General features: G+C 40.2%; 1 protein-coding gene across 2 annotated transcripts in view; it reads right to left on the bottom strand.

The window, feature by feature from the left end:
• Window positions 1–23,823, bottom strand: part of EXOC4 (exocyst complex component 4) — an 803,152-nt gene that overhangs the window by 224,401 nt on the left and 554,928 nt on the right. Inside the window, exons 11-12 of one of the 2 annotated variants that reach the window (XM_070369029.1) lie at window positions 11,255–11,474; window positions 4,424–4,568 (exon numbers count right to left, since the gene is read on the bottom strand). In XM_070369029.1, coding sequence (XP_070225130.1) covers window positions 4,548–4,568; window positions 11,255–11,474 — 241 coding nt within the window. In that variant the 3' untranslated portion in view covers window positions 4,424–4,547. Of the gene's footprint in view, window positions 1–4,423; window positions 4,569–11,254; window positions 11,475–23,823 lie in introns of those variants that run through there. The other variant, XM_070369027.1, reaches the window with a different exon arrangement.

Below are 23,823 nucleotides of genomic sequence, written 5' to 3'. Positions count from 1 at the left end.
ATTTCACATATGATAATACACGTGTTTCAATGCTATTCTCTCAAATCATCCCACCCTCGCCTTCACACACAAAGTCCAAAAGTCTGTTCTTTACATCTGTGTCTCTTTTGCTGTCTCGCATATAGGGTCATCGTTACCATCTTTCTCTTAAACTGCAAATCTTCTGAACCATCACCTTCAGTGTTCAGGTACCCATGGTCCTCTGCTGCTGTCACACTTATAGGCGTGAGGAATTCTGATTCCCCAACTAAACTGGAGGCCCCTGAGAAGTGGGAGTCGGGCTTTAAATTTCTTTTGTATATCCTCATCTCCTTGTCCAGTGATAGCACAAAGGAGGTGTATAGTGAGTAATCATTTAGTCTTACTAGAATTTCATCAGTGGAAATTAACCAGCTGTGTCGTGTCTCTCTTATTATATCTGATGTGTCAGATTTTCACCAGCCCATCTTAGGGTGTCTAATCTAAGACAAAGCACGTGCCAGGTTCTGAGCAGGACAGGATCCTTGAAAAGCATGAAGAAAAACATCTACTTTATTTGAACAGTTCATCTTAAAGAACCGTTTAACTCTCAAGCTCAGGCAGTCTTCATCCTTTTCCTTGGCTCACTAGAACATCTCTAAGCCAGAGCTGCACTGGGCAAAACTGACTTAGGATAAGGACCTCAAAGATTCCCCAAGAGCAGCAGTGCTCTGTCTATGCTCATCCGGCCTCCACCAGTCATCTTGCCAGGTCAGCAATCCTGCTGCTCACAAGAACGATGACTATCATCTGCTTGGGCTGTCAAGCCAGTCTTTTCTCCCTTCTTGCTATCTCTCGATGGGATGTTCTTCCTCTTCTCCAGTGTTTAAGGAAGAGAAATACATCTGAAGATGCCTTTGTTAGCAAGTAAAGTCAAATCTATTTTGGGCAAAGACAGCTCTCTAAAGATCTGAACGACAGAGTGTTAATGCAGTTCAGTCCCTGTCAGCATATCTGTCACTAATCATTACCTTCTCTCCTGCTTATCCACCAAGGAGTGGGCCGAGGCAAGATCAAGACAGATAGTACCCCGAATAAGCCCTGTTACATAGCCCAGTCTAGGTGAAAACCAAGATGGCCATCAGTGGGCCTGCCTTTACTTAGAAAGTAAATTCAGAATCCTCCTTTAAAACCCAGGGCTTATCCCTATATTGATGTCATTCTGAAACAGCCTGGTGCTCAAGCAAGTTTCTTAGTACCAAGCAAAGCTGGTAAACAAGCGTCATTGGCTGTAATTACTTTCTCATTCAGCAGCCCCTCATGCCTCCTCCAGCCCCTCATGCCTCCTCATGGGATAAGCCCTTCCCAGCCTCTGTGTTATACACTGACCTCATAACCCAGATACAATAAATGAATTCTGGGAAAGTTGCATCTAAGTTAAAATCTGTCCCAAACACATTCTGAGAATTAATGGAATGCTGGAGAAAACAGTCGGATTTTTAACCGACTTCAAAAACGGAAAACTTCATATCATTAATGATTTTTATACAATGCATTGGGTTGGCTGCAGATGATTTTCTGCAGACAAAAGAAAAATGATTTCTTTATTTCTGGCCCCTCTTGGTTTTCTCCAAATGCCTCACTGGCTATACTGTATAGAAGTTAGTTTAAATATATGCATATTTACACACACACACACCCTTTTCTCCCATCTAGTTAACCAGGGACTTTCTATGAAAACCAGCCAAATGGACAACAAGGTCCTATTTCTTCTTCATCCAGAGATAAGACTATAAAGATATTTATAAAAAGTTGATCATATGATGTGCCTATTCTGCATGTATATAAAAATCACTCTCATTTGCTCACTTCACAGCCCTTTTCATCAGTAGTTATAAGGGCAAATTCCTTGGTAGTATATTCAATAAAGGCAGTCTATTCAATAAAGGCAATTTATAGGTAATAGATTAACAACAAGCATGGGTTGGTCAATTTCCTGTTCCATGACACTATTTTAAGGAAACATCTGGATGGATACTTTTAGAAACTGAACAGTTAACACAAAGCAACTACTTTCTCACTTAATATATTTCTTTTTATGTTCAGATTTTCTACGTAAGAGATTAAAAACCTGTGAACACCACCATGGTAAAGTGATTAGGAATTACTGGGAATTCATTTCTAGAATGACTGAAAAAGAATTCAAATTTATCAGGTTTGGTTATGCTCTGGAACAAATTCAGAGAAGTGCTAACTGTAAAATCTGGATAGTGAGCTGTGGGTGGTTTTCTTTCTTTTTCTCAGCCTTTTTAGATGTTTCAAATATTTTCATGATAAACTCTAGGGGGAAAATACCAGGTTCTTATATTGGTTGTCCAATCATTTATAAAACAAACTGTTGGCAAAACTTAGAGAAGCCTCTCATTTAATAGGAAATATTTTTCATTTCTGTAGGTGTTTTCTTAGCATCATTTCCTTTAATGCTAATGGATTTTCTGAATGATCATGTGGGTGTGTGGACCAATAATAACAATTATGAGACAACTCAATACGTAGAGCAGTTCAGAAAGCCCTGCCGAATACATGATCTCGCTGTACTCATCACCTTAATCTTACGAGGTGGTTTAAGCCAGTATCATTCTCATAGAGAAACGTGAAGCTGAGGGACAATAAGTGGTTTGGGATTGCCTAAGGTCACTGGACTAACAGGGAGACCGGACCCCCATTTTAAATGCTTTTCCTACCATGCCATGGTGAAATTTCTGTGAGTTATTTTCCTGAATGGCTATGAAGAATCACAACAAAAATTCTACAACAAATAAAATGCTTTAAACTATTAACAAAATAAATCATACAAAAATAACACAAGTTGATAAGAAAATCTGAAGACACACCCGAAGTCCACATCAGTACTGAAAGATTTAATTTGCTCAGCTGTCTCAGAAGTGGACAGCGGAGTGTTGAAAGCCATGCTGACAATCTGAACATTCAAAAAGAACAAAGGAACATTGTTGCCCGTCTTCCCAGATAAAACCTCAAGCGGCCACTAGTGGTTGGTTACTGGAGGCCTTCGTGCAGCATGAAGGGCCTAAATAATACTGTCGGTGAGTATTTTATTTTACTTTTATTTTACCTTTATCAAAGGAAAATTCAAAGTTACTATTTAAGTTAGTATTTCTTTAGGTTTAGGTAAACACTGAAGAATCAAATTAGGCCTCAAGGCATCTTGGTTCTGAGACCTATTTTTAGCACACTGAGACCATTAGCACCACCTCTCCAAGCTTACAGGGGAGAAAAAAAAAAAAAAAATTGATCAGCTCTCTTTTCCACTTAATGATTTCCATGATGACTTCCAGCAGACCTTAAATGGGACTAATCTATTTAGGCTAATAAAAACTAAATCTATTCTGTACCATGAGTAGAGTGGTAACAACTGGCTGTATGCAAACACCACTCAAATCCAACATTGTTCACATTAACATAATTTGATATGATGAAAACAATATGCTACTTCCGCTGGCCACACTTCCCTGGGAAACCAACAAGAGGTTACTGGCAGCACCTTGACTTAGCCAGGGAGATAATAGGCTTGGGCATCAGTGTAATTATCTCTGGCAAATCATTATACTGTAAGCAGCTGTGTCTGCTAACCCTCAATAAAGCTTAACTAGAGCTCCAGCAATCACTCAGCCCACCAAAAACTTTCATTTGGAACCTTGCTGACATCTAGAATTTAGACCATTCTGGCCCTATTGACTTAACAACATTACTTCTATACTGCTTCCTGCCAGAGTGTTTTCTAGGAAAATATAGCAAGTTGAATATGTTGCATTCTATATAGACTGCTTCAAATTATTAGCTGTGGTGAGTTGAATAGTGTCCTCCCAACATTCCACAGGCAACCTCAGAATGTGACCTTAGTCGCAAATAGGGTCTTTGTGGATATAAATATGATTAAGGGTTGAGGTGAGGTCATGGCTGGATTAAAGTGTGCCCTAAATTCAATGAGAGTGTCCTGAGAAGAGACAGAAAAGGAAAAATGGAGAATGTGGGAGAAGATCATGTTAAGATGGAAGCAGGGATCAGAATTATGCTCCCCAAAGCCAAAAAAGGCCAGGACCACCAGAAGATGGAAGAAGCAAGGAAGGGTCCTCCTTTAGAGCCTTTGAAGGGAATGTGGCCTCTGGCCTCTGGAACTAGGAGTCCATGGATTTCTATTTTTTTAAACCACCAAGTCTGTGGTAATTTGTTTTACTTGCCCTGGGAAATGAACATACTAGCTTTAATGATCATAAATATTGCATGATGTTTCTGCTGCTAACAAATGATCAGTGGGCAAATCCAGGAAAAAGAGGAAGGAAGTGAAACAATACCATCTCCTGCTCACTCTAAGGTAATAGGAAGCAGGAAACACCACTTACTAGCTGGGTGAGGGAGCACAGAGAACAGGAGTGAGTAAACAGTGATGAGAGGAGATGCAGGCTGAAATCTACAAAGAAACAACAGGAGTGGTGAGGCGTGGTCAGGAGAAGTCAAAAGGCTGCGATGTTGAGAGATAAGCTGTGGGCAGGTAGCAGGCATCAGAGTAGTCAAGGCTGAAGTCCAGGCATCTGTGACATGGAAAAGGAAGGAGGCATGTTTTACAACCATTATTCCATCCAAACCCTAGAAATGATGTCTGTGTTCCTAGGACACATATTTTATTATTCTTATTTTATAGAGCAGGGAATAGGTATGGAGAGGTGAGAAACTTGGTCCTGATCACAGAAGTATCCACTGAAACATCTGGGATTTAAATCTATTTGTATCTGATCCCAAGTCTTATATATCAAGCTTGATTCAAAGTATCCAACAGACCCTTTGTTACAAAACTGACTGAAAGAAAGGATCCCTTATTTATAACTTTTTTGTACTTCCTCTCAGGGCAGTAATTGATTCTATGGAGTAGAAAGATGCAGGCCAGCGACAAGTGATGCTAATACTGTCTGTATATGTTGGAATCATCTGGACAGCTCATAACACCTGGATGCCCAGACCTCATCCCTGATCTACTGAACCATATCTCTGGGATGGAATCTTACCCCTGATCAACAGAACCAACTCCCTGGGTGTGTTCAGAAAGCCTTTGGGTGCTTCTAATGAAAATTGTTACTGATACCCACACACCCCCAGGCAGCAGTGGGGAGCTCAGAAGGATGAGGAAGACAGAAGAATGTAGGGTTTGCAGGCTGCCTCTATCTCACTTCTCAGAAGGGCTCTGACACACACTGGGGCAATGAGGAAAATGAAAATGTACTTTAGATGTTTGAATATTGTTTCAACTTTTTCACTTGCACAGTTTATGGTTTTTTCCTCCTGTGAATGTGGGAATGTAAGCCTCGGCTTTAGGAAAGCTGTCCTTGTCTCACATTGCTCAACATGAGCCAGGAAACGTACACTCAGCCTGTGTCTGGAAAGAACTTTGCAACATTCAGCAATGTGCTAGACTAGGAAGCAGCTTCTGCTGCCGCTGCAAATATTGTTTTTACAAATTTGGCGTCTGTATGAAACAAAGCTGAATCATTTTCTTGAAGTAACTACTGTTGTTTGCCGCAGTGCTAGAAGCCCACAGCATTAGAACCCCATTGCCTAGCCTCCAGCTGGAAATGCCCGTATTATGTAAGACAATGCTTCTAAAACTTCCACCTCTATTAATGACCAAGAGGGCTGGTCAGACCAGAGATTCCTGAGCTCCACTCTTGAGCACAGTTGAGGCTGAGGAATCTGCATTTCTCACAAGCTCAGGTGATATTGGGGTCGCATAGAGTCGGACACGACTGAAGCAACTTAGCAGCAGCAGCAGCAGGTGATATGATGCACCAGTCCATGGACCACACTTCATGTTGCTCTCGTACAAGGAGTATGTGTGTGCTCAGTCACTCAGTTGTGTCCAACTGTGCGACCCTATGGACTGTAGCCCACCAGGCTCCTCTGACCATGGGATTCTCCAGGCAAGAATACTGGAGTGGGTTGCCATTTCCTACTCCAGGGGATCTTCCTGACCAGGGATCAAACCCTCATCTCCTACAGTGGCAGGCATATTCTTCACCTCTGAGCCACTAGGGAAGCCGTGCTCATTCAAGACAGTGCTTCTGAAAATCTAATGTACGTACAAATCACCTGGGGATGCCGTATACATGCATATTCTGACTCAGAGGTCTTATGTTCTTGTCCACAGGTCCCTCTCTAAGTAACAAGGATACCAGGTATTTCATTGGTGGGAGGGTGGGGGGGGGACACCTTTACTTGTATCTTTTGTTCACACAGAAACATGTCTGTTCAGCTGTGTGATAGTTAAGGGAGAAAAACCTAAGCATTAGTCTCCTCTCCCCTTTCTGGATGGAGACACTAAAGAGGAATAAATCAAATTACATCCCCAAACCAAGGGCAAGTCAGGGAACAGAGAGAATGTTTCCTCCTATCTGATGAGTGAACAGTTGGTTGATTGCTGTGATATATAAGGCATGAAGGGGTATCCACTTCAAACAATCAACTGTTTCCATAGCTCTATGTCTGGAATGCCAGAAGATCTGAGTCAGGAGAAATGAGGAATTTCTCTTAATGGATTTCTTTCATTTGAGTCAGCATGCTTTGCCTTGCAATGGATGGAGGCCACTCTGCAGAAAAAGTGATGGTAACAGAGGACTCTCAGATGGTAAGAGCATGAAGCATAGTCCACCTGTCTCCATCTAACAGCATTAGAAGTATAAGATCTGTGATGTTTCAATTTAAACATTGTCATGATGCTGGGAAAGACTGAGGGCAGGAGGAGAAGGGGACGACAGAGGATGAGATGGTTGGATGGCAACACCGACTCAATGGAGCTTGGCTTCCTAGGTGGCCTAGTGGTAAAGAATCTACCTACAATTCAGAGACATGGGTTCGATCCCTGGTCCAGAAAGATCCTCTGGAGTAGGAAATGGCAACCCTCTCCAGTATTCTTGTCTGGAAAATTCCATGGACAGAGGAGACTGGCCAGCTATAGTCCATGAAGTCACAAAGAGTCAGACAGGACTGAGCATGCATGCAGAGGAAAAAAAATAAATAAATAAACAGCTTGCAGGGAAGCATTCTCTTACACTGAGTAAAACTGAGTTAGAACACGGGTTCCAGGGTTAGGTCACCTGCCTTTGAATTACAGTTTTACTGATGCTAGCTAAATGACTTTGGGCAAATTATTTAATTTCACTGTTTCTCAGTTTCTTCCCAACAATAAGAACGCTACCTTCACAAAGCTGTTGTCAATGCATATAAAACATTTACAAGTCAATACATGTAAAGCACTCGATAGTGTCTGGCTCATAGTAAATGCTGTTGAAGTGTGAGCTGTCAGCTTTATTACTATTTACTGTTATGACTGCTATCATTACTGCTTCTGTTACTTCTAGTACAATGCTGCTGTATCAGCGGCCAGCATCCACACAGTTATTTCACCTATAACATGGTGCTTGTAATTTCTTCCTCCCTATTTCCTTCCTTTCTTCCTTCCTATGTGCCTAGAAAGTAAAGTTACCAATGTAAAAGCACGTGAGCACACGTGTGTGCTGTGTCCAACTCTTTGCAACCCCATGCACTATATGCCGCCAGGCTCCTCTGTCCACAGGATATTCCAGGCAAGAATACTGGAGTGGGTTGCCATTTTCTCCTCCAGGGGATCTTCCCCACCCAGGGATCAAACCCATGTCTCCTGAGTCTCCTGCACTGGCAGGCAGACGCTTTACTACTGAGTCACCTGGAAGTCTATGTAAAAGCACGTTATGGCCCAAATAAATGCCCCCTTATAACTGACTGTCTACCCTGACCAAATGCCATTTCAGAGAGGAAACGACCGAGTGTCCCGGGGTTCTCTGTGTCTGCACATCATGAAATAAATGGAAGCAGCACTGAGACAGCTGTCTGTCCACTGTCCCCGGAGAACCCCATCGGGCTGATGCTTTATGACAGTGGGTGCTGCCTCCAGGGAAAGGCACCATCCTTTCCAGTCTGTAAGCAAACAACAGTGAGCAGGAAGAATGGCTTTGAAGGACACAGAATTCCATACTTAGCCCTCCTGCATCTTTCACACATATAGATATTTCTCCAAGCTCTCTTCTTCACAATTGCTTTGGATTCTCAGCTACAGTTACTGAGAATTACTTCTCAATTATTTTTCTTTATATTAGCTACCTATAATTAGCTGGGAATAAAAAAATATTAAAGTGACACTGAAACACATTTAAGAAACACTGATATCTGAGCACGAGAGAAATTGTCAGAGAACAATTTACAACCATCAGAAAGCCAGAGACTTTCTCAAGATGGGAAAGGAAAATAGCCTCCTCCTCATGTGCTTTTTTAGCCTAACTCTGAGAATATTAAACAAACTTACTGATGTGCTCTAACTCATTTTCACTGTCAAAAATAAAACTCTGAGGAAGAAAGGGAGAACAAAATAACCAAATAAGAAGGCAGGTATCTGGGCTCTGTAAACCTATCTGGAGATGAATAGCTTGAATGGCTTTTAAGATTTATTCACTTATGTGCAACTATCATGTTTGGACAAGGTCAAAGAAAGAAGAGGTAAGGCTGGAGTTGTTAATGTAGCCTCAGAATGGAGTCATTGATTTGAAGAACAAGAGGTGTAATGACATGTACAAATGGCTGGTGATGAGGTTAGGAGTGACTTGATAAGCACGTTGGTAGACGGACCAGAGACGCCATGGAGCCAGCAGTATGGGGCCCTGACATGGCCCAGACTGCAGTCAACCAGTTAGGAGTTTTAATGTGTCTCTGTTACTCAAGTTGAAAATTATCATGTCTAATGAGCCAGTATCTTTAGGTCCCAGATTCTGTCTGTAGTGCAATGTTTCTTTTATTTTCACCACACTAAGTGTATTAAAGTTGCTCTGTACAGCATATAGCATGATACTTGAGGGATATACATACTGAGAGGCTTTCTAATGGAGAAGAAATTAATGATATGGTCAGACATAACATAAAAGTAAACAAGTTTTTGTCCCTCTCTCTTTCTCATCTTCCCACTCTGACTCTGCAGTTAAGACACTCAAAACCTATTCACTGTGACCATCTATCTGCCCACCCACCCACATATACATTCATCCAACAAACTCCTGAGCACATTCCTCCTGCCTATGTGTTTGGAACTTAATTTCTAGTGAGAAAAGATAGGAAATCAACAAGCCTGTTGTTGTTGTTCAGTCACACAGCCGTGTCCAATTCTTTGTGACCCCATGGACGGCAGCACGCCAGGCCTCCCTGTCCCCCACCATCAACAAGCCAGAAAATAAACACCTATGACTGTTGTGCGAAGAAAGAAAAAAAATTAAAACCTGAAAATAGTGACTAAGTAGGGAAATCTATTCATGAGCCTAAATGAAAAACAGAATTCCATTCAGATGATTAACAGAAGAAATACTAATGAAGAGGTGACTTACAGAGATATAGGCAGCATTGAAAAAAGCAACAAGGGATGCTGAGGCTCCCAGAGACTGGTAACAGCAGAAAGCTCTCATCAAGGACCGAGGGGAGGAAATGGTGTTGTCATAGTCCAGGGAGAGCTGGAGCCATGGAGAAAATGTTATCTGGCAGGACCTCTCGTTATGGAGGGAGGCACCCAAGGCCAGAACTCTGGTCCAAAACGGAGAGGAAGGAGACAAGAGCCCAATCTCTCTTTCTCCTTTTACCCTCCAACTTCCTGCTGCTGCTGCTGCTAAGTGGCTTCAGTCGTGTCCGACTCCTAGCGACCCCAGACACGGCAGTCCACTAGGCTCCCCGTCCATGGGATTTTCCAGGCAAGAGTACTGGAGTGGGGTGCCATTGCCTTCTCCCCAACTTCCTGCTAGTGCTTCCTATTGGCAGAACCTGATCATACGTCACCTGGAATGGGAGTTTGTGTGATACATCCATAAAATTTGGCTCCAGTGTTAAGAATAGATTGAGAAGGTGGAGGAGGGAAGATGAAAAATAACCAATGAAGGGAACCTACTTAGGCAGATAGTCAGGAAAAGCTTCCCTGTGGAAGTGGCATTTGAACTGGCACCAAGAGAAGAGGCCGGCCACACAAAGAGCCAGTAGAAGAATGAGCCAGCAGAAGGGTAAGTGAGCACATGTCTTTGCTCTTCTCCTTGTTCTGCATCCCACACTCAGGACAGATCCTTCACCAGGAACACAGATTCAGACAATCCAAATGAACACCTTCCTAGATGTGTTGCTATTACTCTAGTTCTGGGGGACATGAATGCCTCTCGTCTATGTTCTCAAGACCATATAAGACTTAGCTCATAAAAAAGGAGAATGCTCACACTAGGACCTTTCCCTACGAGAGGGCCAGCATTTTTATTCAATCTAGTGTACAAAGAAGGAAAATCTAGGATGACATATGTAAAGCAGGTAAAGAAAGGCAACTGAAGCAACTATCCCATTTATCCAATGTCTCTTTGAAGAGCTCAAGTCTTCCACATTTTGACGTATCCTCATATCATACAACATATGCAAAAATGCACTATTGTGCCTATCATTCTCTTAAATGAGGAAACACTGCAAAGGTCCAATTATTATACAATATAACAGTAATTAATGTATATTCATAATTGAAATTCATATTAATACAAATTTTCTTTTGGTTTTATATTTACCTCCAAGTCACTGGCTTAAAGCATGTAAAATAAATACCTCGTCTATTAATCTGAATATCTAACAACTTGTTTTACTTCTGTTGCCCAGAAACCATCACTTAAAATAGGGAAAGTAACATTTTCATATTAAGATGATCGTCACTTGAATTAACAAATGATCTGACCTTCAAAAGCCAGTTTGCAAGGTGGGTTCAGATTCACTGTGAGCTAGCCAAATCAGCATTCAAATGGAACTGAGGGTTTACTGTTGGTCATTGAGGTTAGGCAGAGTCACTTCCTCCCTGTAAATCCTTCTACTTCAGCATGCACTCACCACTGGAAAGAGAATTCTATTCAAGGACAAATTTCAGGCCAATAATGAGGAGTTGCCTGCATGTTAATGAGGCTCACCATCTCCTATACTCAAAACTAACCATTTTTTTCTTAAAGATCTTCAGGACTTCCATTATCTCTACATTAGTCCTTTAATTTCCCTAGTGCCCATTTAATTTATTTCCTCTTATTTTGTCCCTGATGAACATGGAAACAGATGGTAATTCTTCTCCTTCTCTTTTCAATTTGTAACCCTTGCCAAGTCAGTGAAAACTGCTGACAGAAAGAAGAAGTTCAAAGGATGTGATTACCTGGAGGAGAGGCCGCTGAACCCCCAGCACTTTCATGGTGTCTGCATTAGCCAGGATCTTCAGGGGGTCAGATGTTTTCGTGACTCCTTCGATCTCCTTGTTGATCTCAGCCAAGACCTGATTGAGGAAGATGTTTTTGATGTACATGGTGAGAAACTCTCGAAGAGGACACTGTTTGGCAGGACCAAGTCCCAGGGCGTGCTCTATCTCTTGAATGAATCTGGAAGACAAACAGAGCACAGCCACTGTCAAACGTATCAGAAAGATAGTTACAGAAATATGACCAAATATGGGTATCTCTGCTTGCTGCCATGGAGAGATCTGGGGAAATTACCAGAATTCTAAACAAGGGCAGGCCACTTTAATATCCACCTATATATGAGTCTGTTTTTTAAACAAAAGTTATTTCACTTATTCAATAGAAATAGGATGAAACAGAAACAAAAATTTCAAACTAGTGGGGAGAAAGGAGAGACAAAAATATTTATTAATTCAAGAAGGAAATAAAAATATAAAAAGTGAAAGAAAGTGTGATAAAAAACAAATTATGATGCAAAGAAAAGAGCAAACCTCATTCTGCATATTTCTTAAGCTCTATATATGTGTGGACAGAACTTTCGAAAAGAGAGAAAATAAAGGATATTGTTGTTCAGTCTCTAAGTCATGTGTGACTCTTTGCGACCCTATGGACTGCAGCATGCCAGGCTCCTCTGGTCTCTACTATCTCTGAGAGGTTGCTCAAATTCATGTCCCTTGAGTTGGCGATGCTATCTAACCGTCTCATCCTCTGCCACCCCCTTCTCCTTTTGCCTTCAACCTTTCCCAGCATCAGGGTCTTTTCCAATAAGGATAGTCTTTGAATTTATGATGCTAATGTGGGTTGAGAGGTTATGAAAGGAAACAGGAGGGGGGTGGGGACAAAGGAGAAGTTTAACTTTATTGGTAATGATCAATTTCCTTTAAAAAAAAAAAAACACTTAAAGCATTTATAGCGGAAGGCTAACTGTCAAACCTCACAAATGAGTACACAGATACTTGTTATGTTATTCTTTGTATTTTTCTATGATGGCAGCTCCTGCTTTCATGGTTCTGATATGCACAAATATAAGTTACTACAGTGTAGTGAATCACACCAGTTCAACAGGATTTGAATTCCAGTTACCACAATATATTAACTATGAGTAGTGGCATGAAACAGAGACTCCAGTGCTTCAATCCAGAAATTTCTATGTAAATAATTGATGTTCGTCACAATCAATGATCAGTCATATCACTTCTTTCAAAGTCCAATCAGTGAATGGTCACTTCACATCTGTTACTCAGTTCGCAGAAAGACAACAATGTGGGTAGCTGTTGTCTCCTGTCTCTCGGTGATTAACCCCTGTGACAGTTTACAGAAATGGATAACTGAAAAACGGATTGGCCAAAAGAGCTAAAATTACGGGGGGCGGGGGGGGGGGGGAAACCACCTAAAAGTAATACTGGGAGCAAAATCTGACTTGAACATAAGTGGATTTACAGAAGAAATAACAGACCCTGGGAACATGTGACAGGAACATGCAGCCAGAGGGAGGGCAAACAAACTGACCTTAAAAGAGAAAAACAGTTGTGATGAAAGAGAGAAAGGCATCCCAGAGGAAGTGATGTTGACCAAAACATGTTACCTAAGAGGAACTCTTGGAGATTTTTCATGACATTGAAAAGCAAAGGATAAAATACAGGCAGCTGACCCAAACTGAGAGGGAAGTATGACATTTCACTAAGGCAGAGAAAAAAGATCTTTGCTATGTATTGTAAATGACCCAAAAAGAAGATGGTGGCAAGCACTGTTCAAACTGCTCTTGGTAAGACTTGTTTTTGTGGCCAGGTCATGTGACGTATGGGATCTCTTAGTTCCCAGATCAAAGGGATTGAACCCGTGCCCCCTGCAGTGGAAGTGCGGGAGTCTTAAACCATGGGACCTCCAGGGAACCCCACTCTTGGAAAGATTTTAACAAAGAAACAAAACTCTGATTCTCAATGTTTCTAATGTTACAGGGTACTAATACATATTAGTTTTATTTTTCATCTCTGTATATATTTGTAACTGACAGTAAGAATTTTTTAAGGTTCTCATACCAAAAAATTTCAAGTCATGAAACAATTGTTATTTTCCCCTACTGATTAATAATACTGCTTTGCCTGGTGAGTTTTACAGTTCTGCAATGTTCTGTAAAGCAAGAAAGGCCTTACGCTTTAAATTTTTCCCAAAAGAAGAGAAGTTAAATAAAATTAAACAGAATCTAATATAATAGAGAAAAAAAATTAGTGATTAACCGGGAAGATCTATTTGCAACTTATGTCACAGACGACAGGCAGTGAAAAACCAAAGAACGTGGTAGAAAAATGATCAAAAGACATGAAAAGACATTTTACAGTAAGTGAACATTAAACATAAGAAAAAGTTTTAACTTCATTCATAATGAGAAAAATGAGAGGTAAACTGTACCGAGATACCATTTTTTATACCCACGCATCAGCCAGATTCCAGAAGTTCGAAAACACGCTGTTGGTTTAAGTGTGGGCAGAGAGACAGTCTCATATGTTATTGATGGGAGTGAAAAATGTTACAACCCTGACGAAGGACAAATTGGCACTATCATTCAAAATTACAAATGTATTTCCTTTTGACCCAGAAATCTCACTTCTGGGAAATTCTTCCAACAGCTATCATCTGAATATGGATGAGATGATCTATGCACAGGGTACAGAGATCAGTGCAGCATTGTTTTTATAGCAAAAGATTAGAAATAACACAAAAAATCCATCAGTTAGACATCAGTTAAATAAACTACGGTGAATCTACACACTACAATATGAGCAGCAACCCAGCTCCCAAACATGGAAGCTTTTGATGACCTTACATGCAAAGGTCTCTAGGACTTATACTGTTTAGTGAGAAAAGCAAGGTGCATACCAATATGCACCTTTGTATAAGAATTACACATTTATTTGTTTTATTATAAAGACATCTTGGAAGGATTCATAAAAAAATTAGTAAATGTGAGTATTTATAGGAAGCAGGATGGGGGTGGGGTCTGGCAAAGGAGTGAGAATATACTTTTCAATTGTAATTTTCATAATCATTTAATTTTTAAAAAACTGTGAATATATTAGCAACTCAAATAAAATAAATTATCTACATTTATCAAAGACTCTATTTCATAAGTTGCTTTCTAATTAGATCACATTTAAAGTTTGGGGTATAAATGTTCCGTAAGTTCAGCTGTTTAACCTAATAAAGAGTTTCCTTTACTTAATAAATAAATACATCATGGTTACTCTTCCATATCACCAGTTAAACGCTCCATTAACCTCCAGGCCCTTGGAGGGGGAGTGGGGGCAGGAAAGAGAACACAGAGGATTATTACAGTGGAAAAGTCACCCAGGAAAGGGGACACAGAGAAGCCATGACAAACAGCAGTGAGATTTCTTAACTGATGTTGTCAACAACTAAAGGGAAGTAACAGCCTGACCCAAGGGACTTCCTAGTGGTTCAGTGGCTAGAACTCTGGGCTCCCAATGCAGGGGACCTGGGTTAGATCCCTGAGCAGGGAACTGGATTCCATATGCCTCAACTAAAGATTCCGGATGTTGCGACTAAGGCCTGGCGCAGCCAAATAAAAATAAATAAGTTAATAAATATATATATGTTTTTAAGGCCTGACCCCAAACAAGATACCATAAATCTTTAAGAAGAGATTGCGTAGAAGGTGGGCGGGGGGGGGGGGGCAGAAATGAAGAAATAAAGAGCAGATAGTTAACTATGGTTATAGTTTTAAGATCTCCAGGTCCCACATCATGCTAGAGTGATCCCCTCTGATCTCATCTAACTCACAGAGAAACCCTCCACCCAGGGGCATCCCGGTTCCCTTGGTCTGACTCTAAAAGACCACCACTGTTACCAATCTGATAACAAATAAATACACCTGTCATCAGAATCCCTATTTTTTCTTTCCCATGGGTCTTAGAAGAAGAGTTCTCTGACAGAAATACTTCTTGTATTTTCAAAATCGACCAATTATTTGGAGGAGATTTTTAGTAGTTAACCTGCTCCTAAACAAAGTAACAGAAGGCTCTAAATTACCCCATTTTTCTTTTTTTCTAGTCCCTTATTTGCCTTTGGTGCCCCTCGAATCTGAAACCACTCTGAGCAGCACGGATGGAGCAGCTTCCATCACCTTCAGCCAAATGATTTTTTTCGAATACAAATCATTTATTCCCTAAAGCATACACATCTGTCTAAAATGACACAGTCAGATTGATGGTGTCATCTCTGACTCGAGGGGACCCATTCAACATGTTTCTAAATCTGCTTTTGGAGCTGGGAGGGTCCCACTGTGCAGAAGACATGAGACATGAGGGGAGAAAGAAAGAGAAAAATTAGGGCCGTCTCACCAGCCTCTTCTCCACACTCTGGTCAAGAATGAGAAGCAATCACATTAAATGGGCAAAACGCCCTTTCTTAGGCAGGAAGGACACAGAGGAAGATTGTCCCTAGGCATCTAAGAGGTGAACCAAACTCATAGTCTGTGCAGAGAGGAAAGGTTTAGGAAGTGGGATGGCCAAGGGTGGAACACGGAAAGTAAGGATTCCTGAGTCTGAATCTTGAATGTACTGTCTTGGGCAGGTTACTTAGCCTCTCTTCATCCTTTTTGTGCATTCTGTAAATGGATGTAACACACAGGATTTACTCTGATGATTAACTAAGGAAATAAAATGCAAGTGCTCATCACAGAGGCTGACATATAGTTAACTGCTAAGTAGGTGGTGGCTGCTGCTATTTGTATACTTACTATCAGTGCATAAACCCTGATGAGGCTGGAGATTTAGAACAAAGTGTGACATATTTTATCATTTTTTTTTCACTCTCTCCTTTACTTTGCCTTGCAATTATCCATAATTGGCAATTTGGGCCATTAGATTATTACTTGGACTATTTCAGCAATGCACATATGTAGGAATGACCAAAACCCCATGTGGCCAGGGGTCAAGTTTAAATTTCTCACTGCTGTATCTTCAGGGCCTAGGACTAGTCTACTGCTGGCATATAGTAGGTCTCAGGAAATATTTGCTGACTCAAGTATTGAATAAAATAATTAATAGGTCCTTTCATTTACCCTTAGTTCCTAAAACTAGAGTGTGATCTCTCTGATAAATAGTGCCCTTCCCCAAACGATTTGGACTGGAGGTCCAAATGAAAGATTATAAGAAAAAGAGAGAAAGGAAGAAAATAATCCTATATCTCAACCACAGATGCCTTGGATTGAAAGAGTATTCTCCACTCCGTGCCCATATTCTCACTTGTTTTTTGCTTCATGCAATAAGGTTGTTCACACTACTTCATATTAGCCATTTCACAGAGGTTAGTGCTTGTAAGCCTAAGACTCACTTCATCATCTAATGAAAGTGAAAGTCACTCAGCCATGTACGACTCTCTGTGACCCCATGGACTAGACAGTCCATGGAACTGTCCAGGCCAAAATACTGGAGTAGTCAGCCTTTTCCTTCTCCAGGAGATCTTCCCAATGCCAGGGATCAAACCCAGGTCTCCCACACTGCAGGTGGATTCTTTACCAGCTGAGCCACAAGGGAAGCCCAAGAATACTGGAGTGGGTAGCCTATCCCTTCTTCAGGGGATCTTCCCGACCCAGGAATCGATCTGGGGTCTCCTGCCTTGCAGGTGGATTCTTTACCAACTGAGCTATCAGGGAAGTCCCATCATCTAATGAACACATTATTAACCTAAACATCTATTGTGAAAGTGAAAAGTGAAAGTGTTAGTCACTCAGTCATGTCTGACTCTTGGCGATCCCATGGATTGTAGCCTCTGTTCACAGAATTCTCCAGGCAAGAATACTGGAGTGAGCTTCCATTCCCTTCTCCAGGGATCTTCCGGACCCAGGGACTGAAGCTGGGTCTCCTGCATTGCAGGCAGATTCTTTATTGTCTGAGTCACCAGGGAAGCCCAAACATCTATTAGGGAACATCAATGCTGCTTCCTGGCTTTACTATAGATAAGCCTACAGTGAACATCTTCATTTTGCTTCTGTGGAATTCTTTCCATGAGTTAAAGTACTAGGAGTATTTCCTCATCATCTTTCATGGGTGAGCCTATATTTTATTTCCCTCAGATTCCCAAAAAATGCTGCATGGCTCCTTTCACCTATTAAGTACCTTAAAAAATCATCTGTTGAATGGAAGACAGAAGACAGAGTCAAGGGTGTTGAAGAGAAGCATCAAAAAACCCAGTTTTTCCAACAATGCTCCTAATCAGCTCTTTGGAACTAAGAAAACATTGAATTTTTAACAGTGAAAGGAATCTCATTAGGAAAGAAAACACTTCACTTCAAAGTTAAAATGGAACACAGATGGAACCCCATCAAAAGGGTATTATCTAATCTCGTGAAGTGCTTTCACACTGGGGATTTCCTCTTCTTGTAAACGATGAGAAGGCAAACACAAAACGCAGGTACATCTGTGTATATGGAAAGAGAGACAATGAGAATCAAAGAGAAGGATCTACATAATGAAAGATGCAGAGTATCTAATTACAGGATTTTTGAAGAACGTTATTCAGATCAGCCTCCCAATCCTCAAGCTGTAGCGCAGGATATACCAGAAAACAAAGAGTGTATGCAATCTATCCTTATTGTCTTTGAATGTCTAAAGCATGGATCTTACTTCCTAAATTCTAATGTTGCCGTTTATAACTATTTTACCAAAGGTTTTATTTTCAAATTACCATCAACCAGGGGATCTCCAAAAATCTGTACATATGTAATACCTATATTTTATTTTTGATTGGAATATAATTGCTTTACAATGTTGTGTCAGCTTCTGTGCTACAACAAAGTGACCCAGTTATATGTGTATATATATCCCCTCCCCCTTGACCCTCCCTCCCATCCCACCCATCTAGGTCATTACAGAGCACTGAGCTGAGCTCCTGTGCTTTATAGCAAGTTCCCCCTATATTTTAAATTTATTCTTTCTTATAGCAAGCATGTGTACTTTGGAACACATACATGAGCACACAGTACCCACACTTAACCTAGTATTTTCAAAATTTTTACTCTGATTTGATTTCTATCCAAGAAAATCACACTAATTAAAATTTCACTCAAGTTTCCCAAGCCTCTTGTTTAACCCAGACTCCTCATCACAAATTCCATCTTATTGTAAAGCTCCATTTCATCTCAGTCAATGATTATGGTTGCTACCAGCTGGAAATATCCTAAAATACAATTTGGATCCTCTGTGTTCAAGAAGTTGCAATGAGAGCAATACTCAGTTGAATAAAAATAGTTGCTCACAGTAAATAAGTGCTCCTTGTGTAATTTAAAAGATCCTACAGCTGACAGCAGTAATGGGACAAAGTGACGCCATGTACCATCTGACATGGTACAGAGAAGAACACAGCAGCACCTCTTACCAGAAATGAGTATTTTTGCCAAAAAGCGCATAACCTGAATCCAGTCATGGGGAAATAACATCTTTCCAGAGAACTAAAATACAAATCAAAAGTATACACTTCAGAAAATTCAAATTAAGAATTTTGGCTTTTGGACTACAAGGAATTCATTCATGGCTCTCTCACAAACAATATGTCACTGTTTACTGCTAATTCTGTTTGTAATACATACATCTGTATATAATGTATATCATACAACATAAAACATTTTAATTCTTTTCACTTTTATTATTCCTGGATTTGTCATATTATTACACACATGTGTTGGTAGTTTGGGCTGCATTATGTACACACAATATTTATCTGAAAAGCTTGGGATTTTCCTCCTGATCTTATGTATTAGAACCAGTAGTTACATGTGATTTATTCCTCTGACCTCTTGCATTCTGCAGGATCTTGCAACATACCATTTCTGCCAAAGTAACTTCTAATCCAGTCTTGCCACTCTGCAGAGATGTAACATGCTTACCTCCATCAAGAAGCTCTGAATCTCTTCTATTGCACAATGGCTTTAAAGACAGTTTAAAAAATCTGAACCATCTCTTTCCCTTCCTTAAGTTCAAGCTTTCTATGTGAAAAGTTATGAGACATTTACAGGCCTGCAGAAGATCTGCTTATGTCATCAAGCATATTCAGAGGTAAATCCCCATGTCACCATGCTCACCATCACGTTTAATGTATGTACATTTAATAATGTCACAGGATACAGGTATTTATAAATATCTACATTAAAACTTGATTAGCAATAAGCAGTGAAGCACTGTTTATGACAGAGACATGAATAAATAATTTTGTGCTTTAAAAGCCAGAATTCTAAATTTTCTGAATTTTCTGAAACTGATTTTGTGTTTTCATTTTATGGAAAGAATGCAAACAATAGCAGTAACAGCCACCCTATAGCCAGAATGACACATTAGTTATGAGGAGACAAAAAAACTCACATTTTCCCTCAAATCCAAGACAATCTTCATACCCAGAAGGAACACTGCTTGCTCAATGCAGAACTCTTCTGGAGAAACATGGGCCCACGCGAAAGGATGCCAAACATCACTAATAACAGGGAACTATGTGCTCATGACACTTCCTGCACATCACTCTAAGGGGAACAGTGGGCTTTTATGAATATACAGAACACACTCAAAATTCCTGCCATGCTTGACTGGTACCAAGTGACTCAGTGGGTACAGAATCCACCTGCAAGGCAGCAGATGCAGGTTTGATGCCTGGGTCAGGAAGATCACCTGGAAAAGGGAATGGCAACCCACTCCAGTACTCTTGCCTCAGAAATCCCATGGACAGAGGAGCGTGGCAGGCTACAGTCCGTGGGGTCGCTAAGAGTCAGACACGACTGGAGCAACTCAGCACACATACACACATGACATTTAAGTCATGGAGCAAACTGGAAATAACTTGGGCAAAGAAGGAAAGAAGCCTCAGAGGAATTGACTGGGGATATATTCAACTGACTTGGATTATCTCACTTGGAAAAGATCATTTAGAAATGATTTACAAGGGACTCGTTCAGAAACAGCTGCAACAGGCATATTTAAGACCATAAATCAGGGGAACATGAAAACCGAAGAAAAAATCCATAAAGGTTAATGCACTTTGGAGCACATTTGCCTCTTAATTCATAGGAGTAAGTCACCAGCACATCAGGAAGAGGCTCCCCCAACAGCCTGTAATTGTTCACGCTGAGTGTAACTACTTTCTGTGACTTCTGTATAGAAAGATTTTCTGGCTGAAAGTGCAAAACAAGCTCATCCTTGCAAAGCCCAATCATGTCCTCAGTCTAAATCCCTAGGAGACAATTTACTGAACTAATGAAATAAAAAGGGATTTGGGTGCTCTCTTTGTAACGAGTGAAATTCATGCCTAGGACTGGAGGAGAAAAGAGGCAGAAATCATTAACTAAAGGTAGAAAAGAAAATTATCTACACAATTTGAGCTCTGCAGGCTTGTAAACAAATTTAACTTAAAAAAAAAAAACAAAAAAAACCCTTACACTTGTGATAGCAAGTGATTTGTGACTATACTTAAGTGTTCCCTCCAGACTGAGAAGCACTTTAGGTAAAATGAAGTAAGCCTCTTTATAATGACAGCTGTTTAAATTTTTTAAGCATGTAATTTGGAAACTGAAATAACTCCAATGCTAACTCTTAATATCAAGTGGTCCTTTTTTTTAATCAAAAAAAAAAAATCATGTAAATAAGGACTTGATATAAAACTCAAGACAAAATGATAGTCCTGCTTCTTCCAACAGGCCTGGAATTGTTTTTATCCTTTTCATTTAATTGTAAAATCACCTCTCCTTTGCATCTTTTTAATAGAAGATAAGGATGTCAGAAAATTTTTCAAGAAAAAGAATCTCAACTTATAAAATGTCTATCATATCACCTGGAAACTTATGTATAATATATTAAATATATTTCAAGTGTTCCAGAGCAATCTGGCAAATCTACCATTGCTATGTGAGCAGGAGCAGTGCTAATAACTGCTTACATCTACTGAGCTCTTCCGTCCATGGGATTCTCCAGGCAAGAATACTGGAGTGGGTTGCCATGCCCTCCTTCAGGGGATTTTCCCAACCCAGGGATTGAACCTGCATCTCTTTTGTGTCCTGCATTGGCAGGCAGGTTCTGTATCACTGGCACCACCTGGGAAGGTCTTACCATGTTCTGACTGAAGAGCTTCATATGGATTTTTTTCTGCCGTTTTCACAATAACTCCCTGAATCTGCTCCATTAATATCTGTATTTTACAAATGATGAAACTGAGCAAATGAAAAAATAACAGTAACATTAATAGCTGAGAGTTATATTGTGCTAATGACATGGCAGCACTGCTTTAAGCAATTGCCACGCTTTGCTTCCTTTATGCCTTCCTGAGGTTAGATCTCTTGAGGAGGGCTGCTGAGGGGAACACAATCAACGATTTCATTTTGAGAACCCCAGCATGTGTACTGATGTAGTTGAACTTTGTGTGGATTGAGAGGACCGTAATATTGCTAAATACAAATATTAGAAAACAATAAATTATTTCTCTTGAAATGTAGTAAATCTGATTTCTACTCCTCACTTCTTTACCCAAGCTCCTAAGCTGCCTTTTAAATCACCTGTTAGATACTTTCTCTGGATATCTTCTTGATAACCCAAACGATGTCCAAAATGGAATCTCAGAGCCACCCTCTAGTGATTTCAATCCTCTCCTTCTGCGTTCTCTATTTTTGCACCATTCCCTTTCAGTCACCCAGTCTCAAACTTATTTATCTTTCACTTCCTTCTGTTTTCAGCATCGTTACTCATGCAAGACACTTCCAGACTTAGAGACATTTTCTTTACATTGTCTCTTGATTCACTTGTTTATTCCTTCATTTATTTAAGGAGTATCTATGGAGTATCTACCTGAGGTCATGGACTGTTCTAGGGGCTAAAGCATTCACAGTGAAATCACCCTGCCCAGGGACTGCCATGACCATAGCACACGCTATGAATGGTACCACCTCAACAGTTCCATGCCATACCCTGGGAAAACTTCCCCGCATCTCCATTTATAACACCTGGCAGCATCCTTTAGCCTTTCATTCAATTAGATGACATAGATGAATAGGTGGAACTTAATAAAGGTAATTTATTTCCCAGGCTTTCCCACAACAATCGCCTAACTGGTTTTTCCATCTTTCATCTCTTCTTCCTTCAATGCATTAATATCTAACATACAGCTGCTATATTAATTTCACTAAAGCACAGACTATAACTGCTTGCATTTTCATGAACTAGCCCTGCTTTCTTTCCTACTTCCAGGTCTTGCCCAAGGTGGTCTATTTGCCTGAACACTTTGCCCACACCTCTTGTTTCAAATGTCATTTGCCCAACAGCATCTAGCTTAGAAATACTTTCTCCAGGACGCCTGTCCCTCGAGTCCAGTTGAAAGCTTTTCACTTTGCACCCCCCGCCCATAGCACCCCAGGTCCAAAGAATATTCCTGTTGAGGTGCCTGTATTCCCTCCTACTTTGTAAACATCTTGAGGTGACGGGAGGTGTCTTGCTTCTTGAAGATAGTAGCACTTAATAGGAAATTAAGAAACAAGTAACATATTTCAACTTTTACTCATCAAATTTTGTTTTCTATGTATTCTCTACATTAAAAAACAAAACAAAACTTTTTTTTTTTTTTCATGGTGTCCATGTGGTCTTTTTCTAGCTCGTCTAGGCATGTTCTATATTGTGACAAGTAAGCTACAGTGGATATTTGAAAAACTGTCATTTTCACTATAATCTCCCCTCAAGGACTCATTCAAAGCTCACTCACTCATGGTTTTCCCTGATCTCTTTAAGCCAGTTTATTAATTTGAATTATTTTACTTCATCAGATAGCATTAGTCATTCTTCTCCCTAGGCGCTTTTCTCTCCTATCAGAATCGAGCTCCTTTAGAGCTGCAACTGTGCTTTGCACATTTCCAATCACACTCAAAGCACATAACACTATGTCAAGTACAGTGGACACTGTCAATAAATGTTTTAAGAAATGATAATATTATGTTTCTATCACAAGTTGGTTAGGCTTGTCTAAAAGGCCAGTGCTTTTCTGAAGGGTTACAATGCATAGGCTACTGTAAGGCTATGTTTTAAGGTATAAATATGGCTGGCTAAACAAGGTGAAAGAACAGAGATAGTGAAAGAAAAAAGAAAAGGCTGTGAAGTTAAATGATGCATTATGTGAAATCTATCCATATGAGGCCTTTTTAGGCACACCATTAACAAATCAAATCCTGATCACATTCCTGGTAAAGTGAAATTTACCGACTCTGGCCTAAACTGAATACTACTTTGCCATCAATGACAAAAGTCAGAGCTTGGTGTATGTCATGTGTCAAAACATGAACTGCGAGCCTGCTGGGATAAAATTACAATATATATTTGCTGGAAGACATGGTCTGGCCACTTGGTTCTCACCTTCACTGTTCTTCAATAAGGATGGATTTGATTATATTTAATAAATGAATGCTTTGGAAAACTCAGTTTGAATTATCTCTAATGAGCCTATTTGGCAGCTA

This window comes from Bos mutus, chromosome 4 (assembly GCF_027580195.1).
Source record: "Bos mutus isolate GX-2022 chromosome 4, NWIPB_WYAK_1.1, whole genome shotgun sequence".
Classification (NCBI taxonomy): domain Eukaryota; kingdom Metazoa; phylum Chordata; class Mammalia; order Artiodactyla; family Bovidae; genus Bos; species Bos mutus.
Note: the sequence above shows the minus strand (reverse complement) of the source record. Positions and strands in the feature narration are given on the sequence as shown.